The 16,791-nt window shown below is 45.8% G+C and overlaps 1 protein-coding gene across 1 annotated transcript in view; it reads left to right on the top strand.

Moving 5' to 3' along the window:
• Positions 1–1,361: 1,361 nt before the first annotated feature.
• The window catches only part of LOC118311596 (solute carrier family 22 member 23), a 34,371-nt gene continuing 18,941 nt past the window's right edge, over positions 1,362–16,791 (top strand). The window contains exons 1-3 of the mRNA XM_035635617.2: positions 1,362–2,311; positions 9,189–9,292; positions 9,414–9,568. Of these exons, the coding sequence (XP_035491510.1) occupies positions 1,907–2,311; positions 9,189–9,292; positions 9,414–9,568 (664 nt within the window). The 5' untranslated portion in view covers positions 1,362–1,906. The remainder of the gene's footprint in view (positions 2,312–9,188; positions 9,293–9,413; positions 9,569–16,791) is intronic.

Below are 16,791 nucleotides of genomic sequence, written 5' to 3'. Positions count from 1 at the left end.
TCATGGGCGGCACGGCAATGTGGTGATTAGCAGAGTACACCCCCCCTCCCCCAATGTCAACTAGGATTGGCTCCAAGACCCTTCATGGATAAGGCGGTATAGATAATGGATGGATGGATGGATTTGTTATTTGTTGAAAAGTCAATTAACAAGGAAGGAAAAATGTGCATTCATGTTCATGTTCATTTTACATATCAATTATGTTTATTTTCTTAAATCAAAATCAATATATTTCGCTGCATTTGTGTTTTTCTTTTTGTTTATAGCTATTTATAATAAAGGTTATGGTTAAGCTTTAAAATATCAAGTGCAGTTACATTTCTTGGTCATGTGGGAGCGAAGAGGACAATTTAGGAATTGTTGCCGATTTCGAAAATGTTATAAATATTGGTATCGAGAAAAAAATATTGGTCGGGTCTATTTATTTATAATCAAAATCTAATTCAGTAGAATATTATGACTTTCAATGGAAATGTGTTTGGGAACTTGTGGAGCTGATGTTTATTCTATAATAGGGGGTTGGCTGCATATTACATGGTTGCAACAAGATCCAGTAGACGAAGGAAACAGTCAACACTATATATATATTGCTCTACTGTTGGTAAGGTGTTTGCATATGTATAGGCTGTGTACATGATGAATTATCAGAAGGATCAATAACAGGTTATTGACTCGGTGTCAGGCAAGTGAGCAGCAGGCTCCTGTCAGAGGGGTCACCGGTGGTTACCAGTGGTTTCAGGTGGTTACCGGTGGTGACAGGTGGATACAGGTGGTTTCAGGTGGTTACCGGTCGTTCCAGGTGGTTACCGGTGGTTTCAGGTGGTTACCGGTGGTTTAAGGTGGTTTCAGGTGGTTACTGGTGGTTACCGGTGGTGACGGTTGGTTACCGTGGTTTCAGACGGTTACCGGTGGTAACCGGTGGTTTCAGGTGGATACCGGTGGTGACGGTTGGTTACCGGTGGTGACGGTTGGTTACCGGTGGTGACAGTAGGATACCGGTGGTGACGGTTGGTTACCGGTGGTGACAGGAGGATACCGGTGGTGACAGGTGGATACCGGTGGTGACAGGAGGATACCGGTGGTGACAGGAGGATACCGGTGGTGACGGTTGGTTACCGGTGGTTTCAGGTGGTTACCGGTGGTGACAGGAGGATACCGGTGGTGACGGGAGGATACCGGTGGAGACAGGTGGATACCGGTGGTGACAGGAGTTTACCGGTGGTGACAGGAGGATACCGGTGGTGACGGGAGGATACCGGTGGTGACGGGAGGATACCGGTGGTGACGGGAGGATACCGGTGGTGACAGGTGGATACCGGTGGTGACAGGAGTTTACCGGTGGTGACAGGAGGATACCGGTGGTGACAGGAGGATACCGGTGGTGACGGGAGGATACCGGTGGTGACGGGAGGATACCGGTGGTGACAGGTGGATACCGGTGGTGACAGGAGTTTACCGGTGGTGACAGGAGGATACCGGTGGCCATGTTGAGTAGAGTGAGCAGCACGCGGGGCAGGTGTGTCACCTGTGGCTCCCTCGGGAAGCACTTCTCCTGCTGCCACAGCTGACCGACGCAGACGCGGTGAATCAGACGACGGAGGAGATCGTGAAATCAGAATTCTATTTCTCTTTCCCGGCTGCAACTCATGCTCCGAGCCCGCGCACTCAGCCCCGCACTCGTCTAGGTGGCAGGCGCACGGACGGACGGACGGAAGTGCTTCCTGATAATAAAGAGGTGCGTCTTATTTCCATTCCAGCGACTGGCTGACTGCGCACGGCTTCCACCGCCGGCAGCTCGGGGGCCACTGACGCAGTGTGGAGTGTCGACAGGGGGGGGGGCGCGCGTGTAGCAGCACTGCGACCCCGGCTCCGCCACACAACGGAGGCATCTCTCGGCGACACCGCGATGGCCGTGGTGCAGCTCGACGCGGACGCGGACCGTCAGCCGGAGAACGGCTTCGTGTCCCCCGAGGGCGCGTCGCCGGCGCTGCTCACACGCATCGACGGCGCCGTGCTGCCGTTCCTCGGGGGCTTCGGCAGGTACCAGAAGCAGCTGATCGTGCTGACATGGATCCCGGCGCTGTTCATCGGATTCAGCCAGTTCTCCGACAATTTCCTGCTCGCGCAGCCCAACAACACATGCGTGCAGCCGCTGGCGAACGCGACCAACCACACGAGCGCGGGCCACTCGGCGCTGCTGGAGCGGCCGAGGAACGGCAGCGCCTACAACGACTCCACCGCCACGCAGTGTCGGTGCAGCGAGTGGACGTTCGAGCTGCACACGGGGCTCGCGCGCAACGTGGTCACCAAGGTAAGACGACCATCGAGGACGGAGGGATCCCTTCCCCCCCCCCTTCCTCTCCCATCACCATCGCGTTGTGCGCCTGGCGCAACCCGATCCCCCTCTAATCCCATTACAGGACTGATTTAATCTAGTCAGAGAGTGAGATCCTGGGCCCTTATCAGCATCGCGACCATCCTACTCCAACAACACCAAGTCCGAGCAGTGTTCCTCCTTGACAGCTTCTCACTCCTCCATTGTTTGCGTCCCCCCCAAGGTTCTCTGTGGGGATTGACCTACACGGGGGGGGGGGGGGGGGGGGAAACCTCAGTCATACAGTATAGGAATATACATTTGAGCCACTGCAGCAGCTGACACAAAGTGTGACCTGGAGCACTGCAGAGGCCATCATGCAATTGGCACCGTGGGCAAAGCTGCCATGCATGCATGCAGGGGCTGGTGGAATTCGCCGGTTGTCATAATGGGACATAATAGACGCGGAGGGCCTTTTGATTTGGAGCAAAGGTCGCCGTGTGCACTCTCTAGAATATTGCAACCCTATCCCTGGACAAACAGCCACTGCCCTGTCGCTGCCCTGACCAAACACCGGCCGAGAGAGATATTCTCATGTAACACTTGAACCTCGCAGGGAGAGAGGGGATGTCCTGTCCTCCCGTGGCACCGCCGTGATGGTGTCATGTTTTTAATAACAGGTCAGGTTGAGGAGACAGTGTACAGGCCTGCAGTCTGCTGTATAGCTGGAGCATCTCAGCGTGGCTCCTCTCCCACCGTGGAGGCTTGTGTGCTCGCGTTCAAAACATCCAGTTTTATCTTAGCACGGTAAGAAAAGCGTGACGCTTCTTCGTACACACAATGGTCTCCGAGTAAACTTGACTTGATTATCAGGGGGCAGGATGATGAGATCAGACCTTCAGAGAACCACGCTCCTCGTCAGCCCACAGAGCACAGAGAAGAGTTGATGTGTTCATCGTCGGGATTGGCTCATTAAAAGTTGTCGACACACACACACACACACACACACACACACACTCACTCTTGATGACCTCACGCGACCATTCAAAGTACAGAAAGTTGCATTTTTTAATCTGCAGCATCTTCACTTCTGAATGGGGTTTGGAATGTAATCAAAAAGGCTTATCAAGAGGAGTTTGATCTGCAGCCGGGCTTTGAAGCCCCCTCTGTGCTCGTAGGAGGAGGAGGTTGTGGCGGCCCTGTGATGCCAACAGCTCATCCTTTTTTTTTTTATCACTGATAATGCACTCATATGAATAAAGCAAATAACATGCAGGGTTCCGTGGCATTTCAATTCGGCCACGAGCTGAGGGACCGTTCCAGTCTGGATGTCATTAACTGTCCGCAGGGGGATTTTGTTAGGTGGGGTTGCAGGAGCAACATTTTTTTTAATGGACCGAGGCAGAATACTTTGAATATGAAGTCATACTGTGAGGGAAATCAATTGGGTGGGTATTCACTTTCATCAATCCCGAAAAAATGTCTCTTCTCTTGGGCATAAAAAGAGAAAAGAGACTATAACCATATGACGCCTCTGGACGCTGCTGTCTCTTCTCGCATGCTGGCATCGTAACCTGTCGATGCTAACTTTGGTGTTGCCTTTGCACACAGAACGAGAAATGTCATGTTGACACTACCACCATTGCAGATCAGTGACAGGGCTGAGCGGCGCTCCGCTTACCCGGAACCAGTGCCGTCCACGTTCCGACAAGGTCACCCTACAGGGGAGGCATTGAAATCAGACGGCAGGCCGGAGAATCTCCAAACGAAGCGAAATTGACCCTCACGCGACCGTCTCTCTCTTTGACAGACTGTCCCTCGCATTTCTAAGGCCCCATCACAGGCACAGACACCAGGATGACACTTCGGCAGGAAGTGATGACTTGGCATTTCTCCCCGTGTTTGGATTGCATAGGCAGAAACTGCACATGACTGGGCTCAGCAGAGAGCCAACACTGACCGAATGTGGTCGCGTCTGTCCAGCAAATTCGAGTTTGCCGTTCACGCGCGAGGAACGCAGCAGGAGACTGTTCGGGTCGGACGTGCTCAGACGAGGGGTGGCACCTTGGGTAGAGGTGCCCGACTCGCTCGCCATGAATCTTCCCGGTGATTTTTCTGGCTGCGTTCTCACTCGGGCTCCTCACTCTGACATTTTTCAAAGAATTTCACTCTGGGGGTGCTGGCAGGAAAAAGTTCCCGGAAAATGACTGCAGCAATAGGTGCAGATATTTGTGCTCTCGCATACAGCCCCTCGGGAAAAGTTCAGGAAAATGTCCGGACGTGGCTGAAAATAGCTCTTGATTAATGCCCGTGTGAAGGTGACCGGAGAACATCGAGCTTGTGTGTCGGCGATCTGAGCAGTTTGAGGCATAAATCCCAATTGACACTTATTTACTGAATCTGCTTCACTTTTTTTTTTTACAATCCCCTTTTTCCAAAACTTCAAATTTTAAGCTTCAGATATGGATAGTTTGTGTTGTTGTATATATACTTTTATAGTATTTTTTTTCTCCAGAATCGGTAGCAAAGGAATCCATTTAACGCTCACTCCATTTTCCCGGCCTTGATGGAGGCAGCCAGCGGAGGTTGAGGTGGTGGTGGTGAAGGATCCAAAGCGGTGAATGCGCAGACACACGTCCTAATTGAGTCAAAGCTCTCCTCAGGGCCTGTCGTAATTGGACTGAGCCTAAAGAAAAGAGAATGTATCATTACTCCGAGACAGATAGTCTCTCTGCAACCTGCCCCGCACAGCTCCCAGTCAGATGAGTAGCAGCCGCACACGTTATAGTGGCCTGAGAGCAGAGATTTACCCTCGCCATTTAATCCCCCTATGCGAGTTTGGGTTCTTGCGTATTAATCAGGGACACGTGGCATTTCAAGACTGTGGCATTTGGACTCCATCGTGCATTGACGCTACTACAAAGCTAGAATACAGAATTTCAAAAAGTCTTATCCAAAAAATTAATAAATCAGAAAGTGGTGACAAAATGCCGTTTGTTTCAGTCTCGAGGTGATTTCTTCAAATTGCTTGTTTTGCTCTACCAATGGTCCAAAAGGACAGAGCTGAGAAAAGCCACAAATCCTAAGTGTTTTAGAAGCTTCAACCAGTTTGGCACATTTGCTTAATGAATTAGATAAATGATTGATTAGTTGTAGATTCATTTTCTGTTAATTGTTGGGCTGAAACAATCGGTCAATCAACGGAAAAATCTAGATAGTGATTAATTGCTGAAGTAATTTTTAAGGCAAAAGAGCCAAACACGGTGAGACAAAACCGGACGTTTAAAGACATCAACATGGTAGTGAAATGGTATGTCAATGGCATTCCCCCCCCCCACCCCCCCCCCCCTTAGAATGTGGCCTAGAGTATTGTATGTAAGTGATATGGACGATATGTTGCAAAGCACAACGGTGGGTACACCCAGACCCCGTATCAGTGCTCAGAGGTTCCACACCCATAGATCTGAAAGATGATATTGTAGCTGAACACCACGCAGGCCCCTTCACTCTGGTGTCCCTTCACACTGTTTACCCAGCTGGTTGGCTCCTTCCACAGACCCTGGATCAGTGTGGGACACTCTGAACCGGCCTCAGCTGTCGAAAAAGGCGATGACCCCACCGCAGATACCCCAGTCAGCACATAATGACAAGCCACACACGGCGTCAGCTGGGAGGAAAGACCCTCGTGTGTCTAAAAGATAAAACTCTGTTGAGGCCTCTTTTGCTTTTATGTGACAAGAGTGCATGTGTGTGCCATGGGCTTGTTTCTGATAAGTGGTGTTTTTGTAACGGGGAGGAGTGAGCGTTATTGGGGGGGGGTGTCCTGACCTTTGGCTTTGGTTTAAGTTTGTTTTTAGGATCGTGTGTTGGAATTCATGTTGTACAAGTGTTGGCGGGTGGTTGGTGCGTATGAAGTCTCTTTCAGTGACAGGGACGCTTAGTTATGGTTCTCAGCTGCCAACAAAAGGAGCCAGGGAAGAATAATAATAGATTGACAGGCAACGGCTTGCGGTTTCATCGTCTGTCACCGTTGGTCGCAGGAAAATTGAACTTGTCAAGCGTGCTATTGTTGCCCATCTGACGTGTTGCTCTGAATGCTACAGTAGTGCGAGCTACGTGATATAAATTTTGTCACGGGCAATAGGTATCGTCAGTCTTTACGGTTTCTTTCTGTTTAATGCAAAATTGCAACAGGAAGTGAGTATGTACATCAATTTCATTATCCCGTTTCACCCTCACCTACGCTACCACCACATTTATAGGATTTCAGCCCCTCGGCGATGCAGCGGTGCTAAAACTTGCTCTCGGCTGCAGAAAGAGTCGGATAACCACAGCAACGGTCTGTTGCTAGGCAGTAACTATGCAGCAGTCTCTCCCATGTGTTTTTCTGCCTTCTCCTCACAACCGCTTTTTAGCCATCTCCATCTCGTCAGCTTGTTTTCCTTTATTCCTTTGTGTCGCTCTCCAACTCTGTATGTCCCGTCTCTGCACTAGTGTATTATCTTTATTCCTGCCTCCTCCTGTGCTTTTCATCCACCCCCCCCTAAAGCCCCCCAGCCCCCTGAAGCCCCCCACCCACCACTCTCTGGTTCATCGAGTGCAGCAATGTGCAGCTGTACTTGAGAGCGTCTTCATCTGGGCTTATGAGACTCGCTGGTGTGTGTGTGTGTGTGTGTGTGTGTGTGTGTGCGTGTGTGTGTGTGTGTTTTAACTGATTGGCTGCCAGTCATTTGAGAGAGGTTTACCCTGGGGACTTTTTGGCTGATTTTCTCGTGGCCCTTTCCTGTTCTGCGTTAACTGTCAGCTGTCTTACCCAACACTACACACTGACTTCTATTCATCATTCCCAAATGAGCAATACAATAGCAAGGGAACAACTGCGAAATGAATAGGGGCATGGCAGACATGCTGCATGGATTTGACTCATTCTAGGACTGAATCACACTTTGCTGGGGTTTTCTTTGTTATGCTGCAGCCCAGCGTTTATCCTTATTGTTTCTACTGGTGCTAATAGCAGAGTGGATTCCCATTAATGATGGTGTATGCGCTCGGTCAGAGCTGTTGGCCTGCAGTGAGACCTGGTTAATAACACATTCAAATTGGCAAATGAGGCATGTTAACAATACCTTGGCAATCACAACCTGATGACCTCTGGCCATTTGGCTACACACTTCAGCACTTAACACTTGTGAGACTCCGCTGCTGCTTTGTCTGCGTCATGGGACCTGAGAGTGCTGACATTGGTCATCGGTCTGTGGTCAACTGCTGATGCCTGTTCTGCACGGTCATCCGTCCATGCCGCGCTGCTGGAACCTTCATGTGCAGTTTCATATCTGTTTGTCATGTTCCTAGAGGAGGGAAGCCACAGTTTTGTTTGTTTGTTTGTGTTTTTCTTTTTTACACGCGCTCATGTTTGCATTGATTGTGCAATAGGAACTTGTTTAGCCTCCCTCCTTTCTTTTTCTCTGCTGACATAGATACTGAAACCACGAATGAGTGGCATGCCTGGATCATGTGGTGGCTGGGTGGCTCTGGGTAATCCTGGAGCGTTCCATTCTGGACAAGTCACTATGGTTGAGGTTATGGGAGGTTAGAGCCCCTCTGTGGAAAAATTGTAGGAACAAGCTACACTTTGACTGTGAAGGTGAAGTATAGATCCGCTGAATGAACTACATGTAACTTTACCTTGACATGGCAATGTCCTTTTTATTGTTGTATAATGAGGGGTGGTGTATAAATGAAACAGAGCTGAGGTCAGCAATTATGACGACAAAGCCCATATCTGCTCCTTCCTGTTGCTTCTGACACCTGGGAGGCATATGTTGCCAAAAAAGAACCTCAATTTCCACCTCCTCTCCATAATTCATATTCTGTATCTCTCACAGCATCAATACCTCTACTTGTATCATTTCATTATCTCAAAGTTAGTTTGAAGTTACAGGACCGAGTAGATTTATGTGGGGGGGTTTAAGGTAGGTGATCAAACATCCCTGCTCTTCAACGTGTGCTGCTGCACCTCTCTACGATCACTGCCTGTGCGTACGAGATCTGTCTGTCGCAACTCGTCGCTGCTGTGGGGGGAAAGAAAAAACAGGGCGTGCTGAATTCACACTGAAGCATTCAAACGCTGCATTGTTTACATTCTGGGAATCCTGAGAGTTTCAGTCAGCAAAGAAAACGAGGAGACGCGGGGTGGCCTGTAATATACCATCTTTTCACAATGTAGAGACGGCAAAAATAAATAGAGGGGAGGGGGGGGGGATATTATCTTATACAGACCTGTTGATTTAGACTGAGAGATCATTTAATCCCCGATGTTGACTCGCGGACAATAAATAAGATTCTCCGACCTTACCAGAGGCATCACAAGTCAAATGCATGATATAATGGGCTTGGCAATGTATAATACATTTACCAGTGCATTAACCCCAGTAAATAATGTTGACAATACATACTGCTTTTTTTTTTTACACTCATTAGCAGAATCACTATTCCTAAAACAACATGCTTTTATGCTAAATTAGCAAATAACTGCATGAGTAGTCACTCTATCATATATAGAGATAAACAGAGATTTACTATATTTTTATTCAACAATAAGCATTATTTATATATATATATATATATATATATATATATAAATAATGCTGTTGTATATATATAGGAATGACATGTGGATGGTGGACTATCACGTTGATATTCACTTAGTGATTGAGTGTTCTGGCTGTGAGACAGACAAATCGAGCAGAGAGTGGACGTATCGAGACATAAATGACTCCTTCAAAACATTCGATTTATCTTTCACTTTCCCTTTTTTTGTGACTCTGCAATGATTTGTTTTTAACTAATGCCTGTGTTTTTTTTGTCTCCACAGTGGAGTCTGGTATGTGACTCGGCATGGAAAGTCCATATCGCAAAGTTCTCCCTGTTGGTGGGGTCCATCTTTGGATACCTGGTGTTTGGAATCCTCGCTGACTGGTAAAATGTTCAACTAAGTTCTTTCCCACTTGTTTTCATTGATAGCTAAGTAAGATTCAAATGTGTTTTTTATACGTTAAAAGGGTCCATAGTAATTTTTTCCCCATAACCTTTTCCATAGGTTTGGTCGCCACCCGGTGCTGATCATATCGGTGCTGTTCATGCTGGTGTTTGGTCTGACCGTGGCCTTCTCTGTCAACGTGCCCATGTTCAGCACCTTGCGATTCTTTGAGGGCTTCTGCCTGGCGGGGATCACCCTTTCTCTCTACGTCCTCAGTGAGTCTTTAACTTTCTTCTTAGAGCCCCGTGTTAATGGACGCCTTTTCGATAGAGAGTGGCTGTGTTGCACATTGTATCTGGCTGTGGGCTCGAATCATCTTCTTGTCCATTCTGCACACAGCAGCACAACGACGCCGGACTGGATCTAGTTGTGCACTTAAACACTTTGGATAAAATACAGTGAAGGGAAAAAATCACGATGGCAACAAATTGGGTTGACATTTAGATCCACTCCAAATGTACTTACTTACTTTCAAGCCACATTAAGCCAACTCCTAAAGACAGTGGTGTACATTGCTCGCAGATGGAGATTTAGTGTCATTGAATGTCAGTAGGTCAGTTGCAGAGTTGATTAGTGATATGGCACAAGATACTGAAAAAGCACTGAAGGACAGCGAAGACCTTTCCAGTATTTTTCTCTCTGGCCTGAGATGAACCAACAGACTCAACAATTACCACTTAACATTTTCCATTTTTGTGTGTGGGTTAACTGGCGAGTTTGACGAGAGTCAAATATCACACAGAAGTTATGGAGAGCAGACTTCTCACATCTAATGTGGCTGACAACTGTCACTTTAATCGGCTGAAATGCCAACATTAGATCGCAGTGTGATTGGTTGTACAGTGGCTTTTGTATTTCGGTTTCCTCTGACAGTGGCGGATGTCAAGATATGGTGCAAAAGCGAAATAAGAGGGGTGCCTTTGTTGACGTTATAAAAAATGTAGTTATAATTGTTTTTTTAAACCAATATATTTTTCCTTTGGATAGACAACGAACCCTATCCTGATTGAAGTTGAACACAGACTTAATATGAGTAGAAAATCATAGAAAATCATAGAATGTTACGTTGATTGTCCGTAACCATCTTTGGAGTTGTAGGAGAAACGTGACAATACGAATGCGCAATCGGTGAACCAATGAATGACCTCATTCTTATCTTACCGTGTCTTCGGCCTCAAACGTGCTTCTCGTTACAGTTTCTATCTGACTATTTACAAAAAAACATCATCTCCATTTTGTGACAAAGTGTCATTCCAACAATGTTGTGATTTACAAATCTCACCCCTATGGCCAAAATCTGTCACAGCATCATCTCTTAGGCACTTAAAATATATCATGTTACTTTTTTTATGTATGTTTTTTTTTTTTTTTTTTTAATAATGCAGCAATAATTGTTACAATTTTAATTTTGTCCATATTGCCCTGTTGGTCCCTAACATCGTCCCACTGTTACTGCTGTCACTAACAACCTGACACATCTAAGCAAAAAGCCTTTCCGCTTCAATTCTAGTCTCGCGCTGAGGTTTGCATTCAGCGAAATTAGGAGTAATCGTGTTGCAGTGACCCCTTAACATTTATCAAGGCGGATGCCATCGTTGGGATAAATTCTCATTACAGAGAGACTGCGAGCCTCCTTATCCTCGAGGTTGACTCTTAAATTTTCATACAGGTGCAGCCGCATGTCTTTTTCTGAGATTTTAATCCTCGTTGCTGCTCATCAACAATCTGATACTGACAGAAGGGGTAGAACTCTTCTTCGCTGTAGCTTCAGCCGTCACTGCAGTGAGAGTCTCAAGTCTCAGAGGCTCTAACGCTCGGGGAGATGTGACCTTCTCTCTGCAAAGTAAAGGGTTTAAATAATTAGTTATGTGGGAATCTTACGCAGATCCCAAAGCATGGGGAGTGAACCGACTTTTTCACAGCATCCACATAATTGCCCTCGCAGTTGATGCTCATTCTGGTCTCAGCGATGGATCCTTAAAAGCCTCCTTGGCCGCAGTAATTGACCAGTGCACAGGGAGGTTGCAACAGTGGAGGGAGGGGAGGATGAGAGCGCGGAAGCGGGGGCGAGATGATGAGGAAAGGGGCCCTCGGCGTCCTTGTCTTTCTAATTTACTCCACAGTGTATACCTTGAAAGGATTTACCCTGCTCCCGGAGCAGAAAGACCGTTTAGTCCCAGGACAAAGGAAAAGAGTGGGGCAGGAGGAGGCAAAGGCATGCAGTTAAACTGTTTAGTATACACTTGTCTTATCAAATTTAAATGGACTTGACGTTAGCGTCCATTGTTTTTGCATTACCCAACTGTTTATGATTCAATAAATCAGTGGTTCTGAACCTTGTGGTTTGGACCCAATAGAACGTGGAGGGATTTCACAATAAGAGACGATAATCCGTTGCATTTTTTAAACGTACAGTTATTGCTCTGTTTGGGGAAATGTTTGAATAATACTCGGCTTGTAAATTTGACGTATGCAAATACTGTTCATGTCCGTTTAATGTATGTTAAATTAAATATGAATATGAAAAGATAAATTAAACGGTGGAATATCAGAGCAGCTGAGCAGGATTTGACAACTCTAAATGATAAAAATACATATCATGTATTTGAATTGATCAGTTAACAGTTAACAGTGGCAATATTATAAATGAATTATGTACATACATCCCGAGAGTCTGATTATTGTGAGTGAGAGTAAAGACATTTCTTTTACATCATATATCCTCCTCCGTACTTTATACTTTCTAGAGTTTTTGCAAAAGGTTGTTATTCCTCCTCTGCACGAGTAGTCAGTCTCCTATAAGGTAACTTTCCCTGCCTCCCTCTCAAGCTCCGCCATGCTCTACTATTCTCTTCCCTATTATTTCATCCTGCATTTGCTTTTCTTCCGTACAGGCTGCAATCTATAAAACTACAATGCAGTGGTTGCAGAGTAAATGAAGTGGTCACGGACAATGGTTTTTAGGTATTCTTTTCTTTATCGAGACGCCTTATGAAAGGTTTATGCAACATCTTTCTCTTTACAGTCATATTAAAGCACCTTCGTGGTTGAGCAATGGCTTAGAGGGCCAGAAAAATGTCTCAAATATGTTGAATTTCCGTGGCTTTATAGAAAGGTAAATCTAGAGGTTTGTGTCAAACCCCAGGAGCAGGATTGTAGAGTCTGGTTAGATAATCCCATTTTGATCCATTTGCATCATCAGCAAACACAGGATCTGCACAGTTCTTTGTTTCAGACTGTTTCACAGTAATAAAAAGCATAAAAAAAAGCAATTGGACACATCCAATCAGTCAGTTATATTATAAGTTGTTGCAATTTTCAAACTAATTCCCCCACATAAGCTGCCTTGTTGTTTCATTTAAACAGCAGTATCCTCATGACTGTTTGGAAGTGATAGTTCTGTCTATGAACAGTCGCACTATATGTAGCAAACTCGGCTTGAGCAGGGATTAGCAGATGGAATGATGTTTGTTTGAAGTTTGCATTTTTTGTAAAGGTTTTGTGTTGTTATACTGCCTCCCTTATTTCAGGTCACGTGTGGCCGCGGTCGTCACATGATATGAACCCTGTAGCCACTTCGTATTGACGAGAGTAGGAACACAGTCGTTCAATAACACATCACTGGGGAGAATCAATCTTTTTTCATTTCAGGGCATTCTTTGTAGGGTATTTAATGCATTCACATGAGGTTGCATTGTAGTCGGTGTCAGCCATGTGACATTTATGCATGTTACATGGTAAAACACATGATCCTCTTTTGTGGCTTGCTTTGTTCTGCTCTGACTACAAAGGAAATTCAGAGCCAAATCCCAGCTTTGGCTATGTTTGCACTGGAGACGTTACACAAATCCGCCTTTCTCATCTATTAGGTCTTAGTTCATCCATCTTGAAGCTTGGGTGTCATTGTACAACATTATTTTCAGTCTAGGAAATAGCAATATGATAATTGCAATCTTCTGCTTGGTTTGTCAGGCGATCATCCTTGAAAATACATCCATGCATTAATTAGAATACAGTACATTCCTGACGCCATCTTCGATTCATGGAGGCGTCAATCAGGAAATCCATCGAGGACACTGGTGAACCCCCCCCCCTTTTTGAAAGGGGCCGCATTTTTGCAAAGCTACATACTGTACCCGTTCCACCAAGTTGGACTCGAGCCCAGTGCAGCGTGCAACATGGCTGATGTGAGGTGACACCTAACACAGCTCCAGACGCTAACTGCCACACAGAGAGACAGAAAAGAGAATTGGTGGCGGGCTGGTTTCAGACAAAAGGGGGAGAAACTACTACGAGTTGATAGAGGAGAAAAAGACTGGGAGGAATGTGGAAAACTGTGCGGGGGTAAAGAAAGCGAGATCTTTCACCCCTGAAGAGTGTTGGACTAAGCCTTTCATGTACAGACCAGAGCTTTTAGCAAGCAGTGCTTGCTCACCCTCCATGTCTGAGTGGGAGCTTACGTGCCTGTACTTGCCATGGGTGTGTATGTGTGTGTGTGTGTGTGTGTGTGTGAGAGTGAGAGGGAGAAGCCATGTAAAGAGAGAGCCAGTAGACATAGAGAGAGAGAGAGAGAGAGAGAGAGACAACAGACCGCATGATTCTGTTGGGTCATGCATCATCAAAAAGAGCGTCATGACTTTTCAGTCAGTGACCTTTGACACACAGGCTCCTGACTTCCGTGCGTGAAGATCTAGAAGACAGAAGTTATTTTTAAGGGCAGATGATGTGGTAAATCGTCAGCTAAAATGGATGGTTTTCCCCTTTCTATGCTTATTTTAATAAGCTGTTTTTTTCTCCCACACTTTAATTTCTGTGGTAATTTCTGTAACTTCTGCTATTTGTACTATTTCTGTGGTGCTGTACTTAAACTAGCCCTGGAAAAGTTCTATTGTTTGACATGAAATGGTCTAATCATACAATAAATATTACAGCTATAGTTAACTTAAAAATAAACATCAGGTTCAGATTCATCAGTACACGTCAGGTTAAGAAACGTCAAGATTTCCAGACAAATACATTTTTGCCAATGCCAGATACCAGGTCACGGCCACATAAATGAATGCACTGATTGTCAAAAGGTCACACAAAAGCTGAATATTCTATATAGTTGATTTAACTGTTAAAAATATAGTGTCAGTGCCAATTTGAAATGTATTTGTTCAAACCTCGCCTGTTAGTATGCACCACAGAATACCAATAATGAAGCCACATCCTGCACTGAAATAACCTTGTCTTTTCCAAGCTGATTTAGTGTTGTGGTATTGTATTGAGTCCTGGCTAAAATGCACGCTGTATGCATTATTTATAAAAGCGGCTTGGATGTGGTTTAGTAAATTATTCCAGTCTCTGCGTACGAACATCTGTTAGAGAAGATGCAAGACAAGAGGGGGCCGGATTAAGTTATAGAAAGAGATTCTTTCAAAAGCGGCGTTAAGTGACAGAGTCTAATCCGTTAATGTTAGATGACGTCACCTGAGCAAGTGTAGTTTCTCAGTTGTCGGGGGGTGGGTGTGTGTGTGTGTGTGTGTGTGTGTGTGTGTGTGTGTGTGTGTGTGTGTGTGTGTGTGTGTGTGTGTGTGTGTGTGTGTGTGTGTGTGTGTGTGTGTGTGTGTGTGTGTGTGTGTGTGTGTGTGTGTGTGTGTGTGTGTGTGGGGGTCATACATGATTGCATGTGCTGGCTTGGTCATGGTCAGCACATTTCCTCTCATATGAGATGAGATTTTTCTGTATATGGTCATGTGTTCTAGCCATCTGTGTGCATGCTTCCCTCCTCAGTCTAGTCCTCTTCACTCTACCATGTGTTGCCTGTCATGAGGTGCCTTCTCTCCGTGGTGCCGCCCTCCTGTTACCACAGGTATTAATCTCTCTGCACACTGATGAGGCACAAGGAGCGGCACAGAAAAGATGGAAACTCATGTGTGTTATTTATCTATAAATGGCTTCATTTGTGCCAGTGTCCGATACCTGTTCCTGTCTGCTCGACGGCATTATTTTTCTCTGCCTTGCTCTTCTCCTTTCCCGTCTCACCCTTTGTTTGCGTGTACGCCATTGACTGATATCACTCAGTCTCGCCCGACCTAACTAATGTGTGCCGGATCTGGACAATGAAGAGACAAGCTTTTCATTTCCCATCATTTGGCTCTGCCTCCCGGAGGACAGCCGCTGGGTCCGCCTCACCCCACTGGGGAGATCTTGCACTGCCATCAGACAGACCTTACTACAGCTACGTTTTATGCATCCTGTTGTTGTGTTGAGTGTTAAGAATGGCCTGAAAGGGAGGCACGGTGGGACACTTTTCGGCCAAAGAGTCGTATTTTCCATGATACACAAGTTGAACTGTTCTCATCCTGCCCCATAATCTGCCCTGACTGTCTGCTGATATATGGGTTAAGGTGCAGATTTTTTTATTTTTTTTTCCCCTCTGAACAGGGATAAAGTTCCCTTTTGTGCAGAGTTTGCACTTTTGGTTGCCCTGCAGACTTCCTCCACTAACACATTTGGCTACATGTACTGTATATCCTAAATGTGTGGTCCCCCCCCCCCCCCGTCTTTATTTTATGACCTAAGCTCATGTTCTAATGGGCTTTTTTCATTTTCAAACCCCTTGTCGTGCGGAACTTGTGAAAGACATGACCTCAAGTTATCTCACACTGCAAATTCCTGAGTGAAGTCCAGTGATTGGCCAAATCGGCGTGGTCGACCTTTGCACTCTCCGTTGATGTGTGTAAAAAGAAGTGAACACTGCTTCAGATCTTCTGTGGTGAGACCGATGCATTTTGGTGTGTTAAAGAAGCACCAGACACAAGTGTCAAAGAGCAAATTATTCATCAGTTCCCATTTCCTGTAACGTCACGCAACTCAACTTATCAACTTGCTTGTGTTTTACTTGTGATGTGATTGTTGAAAATTCCAGCTCGCATAGATCAAAGGGAAGTGTGGCTGGTCAGCACATGTTGCCATTCTTTACAGCTCCAGATAAGGAGCTAATCAATGAGTATGAGCTTATTCCTTAGTCAATAGCCCCTTTTCATTGCTTTGAAGGAGTTAGGATACCTCAGGATATTTGTGGGCCAACAAAACAGTGACTCTATGTGCAGTGAGGTCCAAAAGTCTTCAGAATGAATGGGAATGGGAGAGCAATCTTAGACTGCTGGGCCCCACTGTGCATGAACAAAGAGCAAAAATTAAAATGCAGTGGGATCTTCTTACAGAGCCTTCTTTGGAAGTTATCAGCTATCGTGATTGAGGTTTGGCAGTATGGCCAAGATATCATATTGTGAGAGAGGTCATTTCACATCTAGTTAAGGATATATTTTGTCATTCGTTATTCCTACCTTTCTCAACCGTGTGTCTTTGGTGTTAACACCAGTTATGTTATCAACTTCCATCTCATTGATTCTTTGCCATATTGTGTACTGCGGGCAACAGCCTCTTACAA

The sequence above is a fragment of the Scophthalmus maximus genome, chromosome 5 (assembly GCF_022379125.1).
Source record: "Scophthalmus maximus strain ysfricsl-2021 chromosome 5, ASM2237912v1, whole genome shotgun sequence".
In the NCBI taxonomy this organism is placed as follows: domain Eukaryota; kingdom Metazoa; phylum Chordata; class Actinopteri; order Pleuronectiformes; family Scophthalmidae; genus Scophthalmus; species Scophthalmus maximus.
The sequence above is the reverse complement of the archived record's forward strand: the minus strand, read 5'-3'. Positions and strand labels throughout refer to the sequence as shown.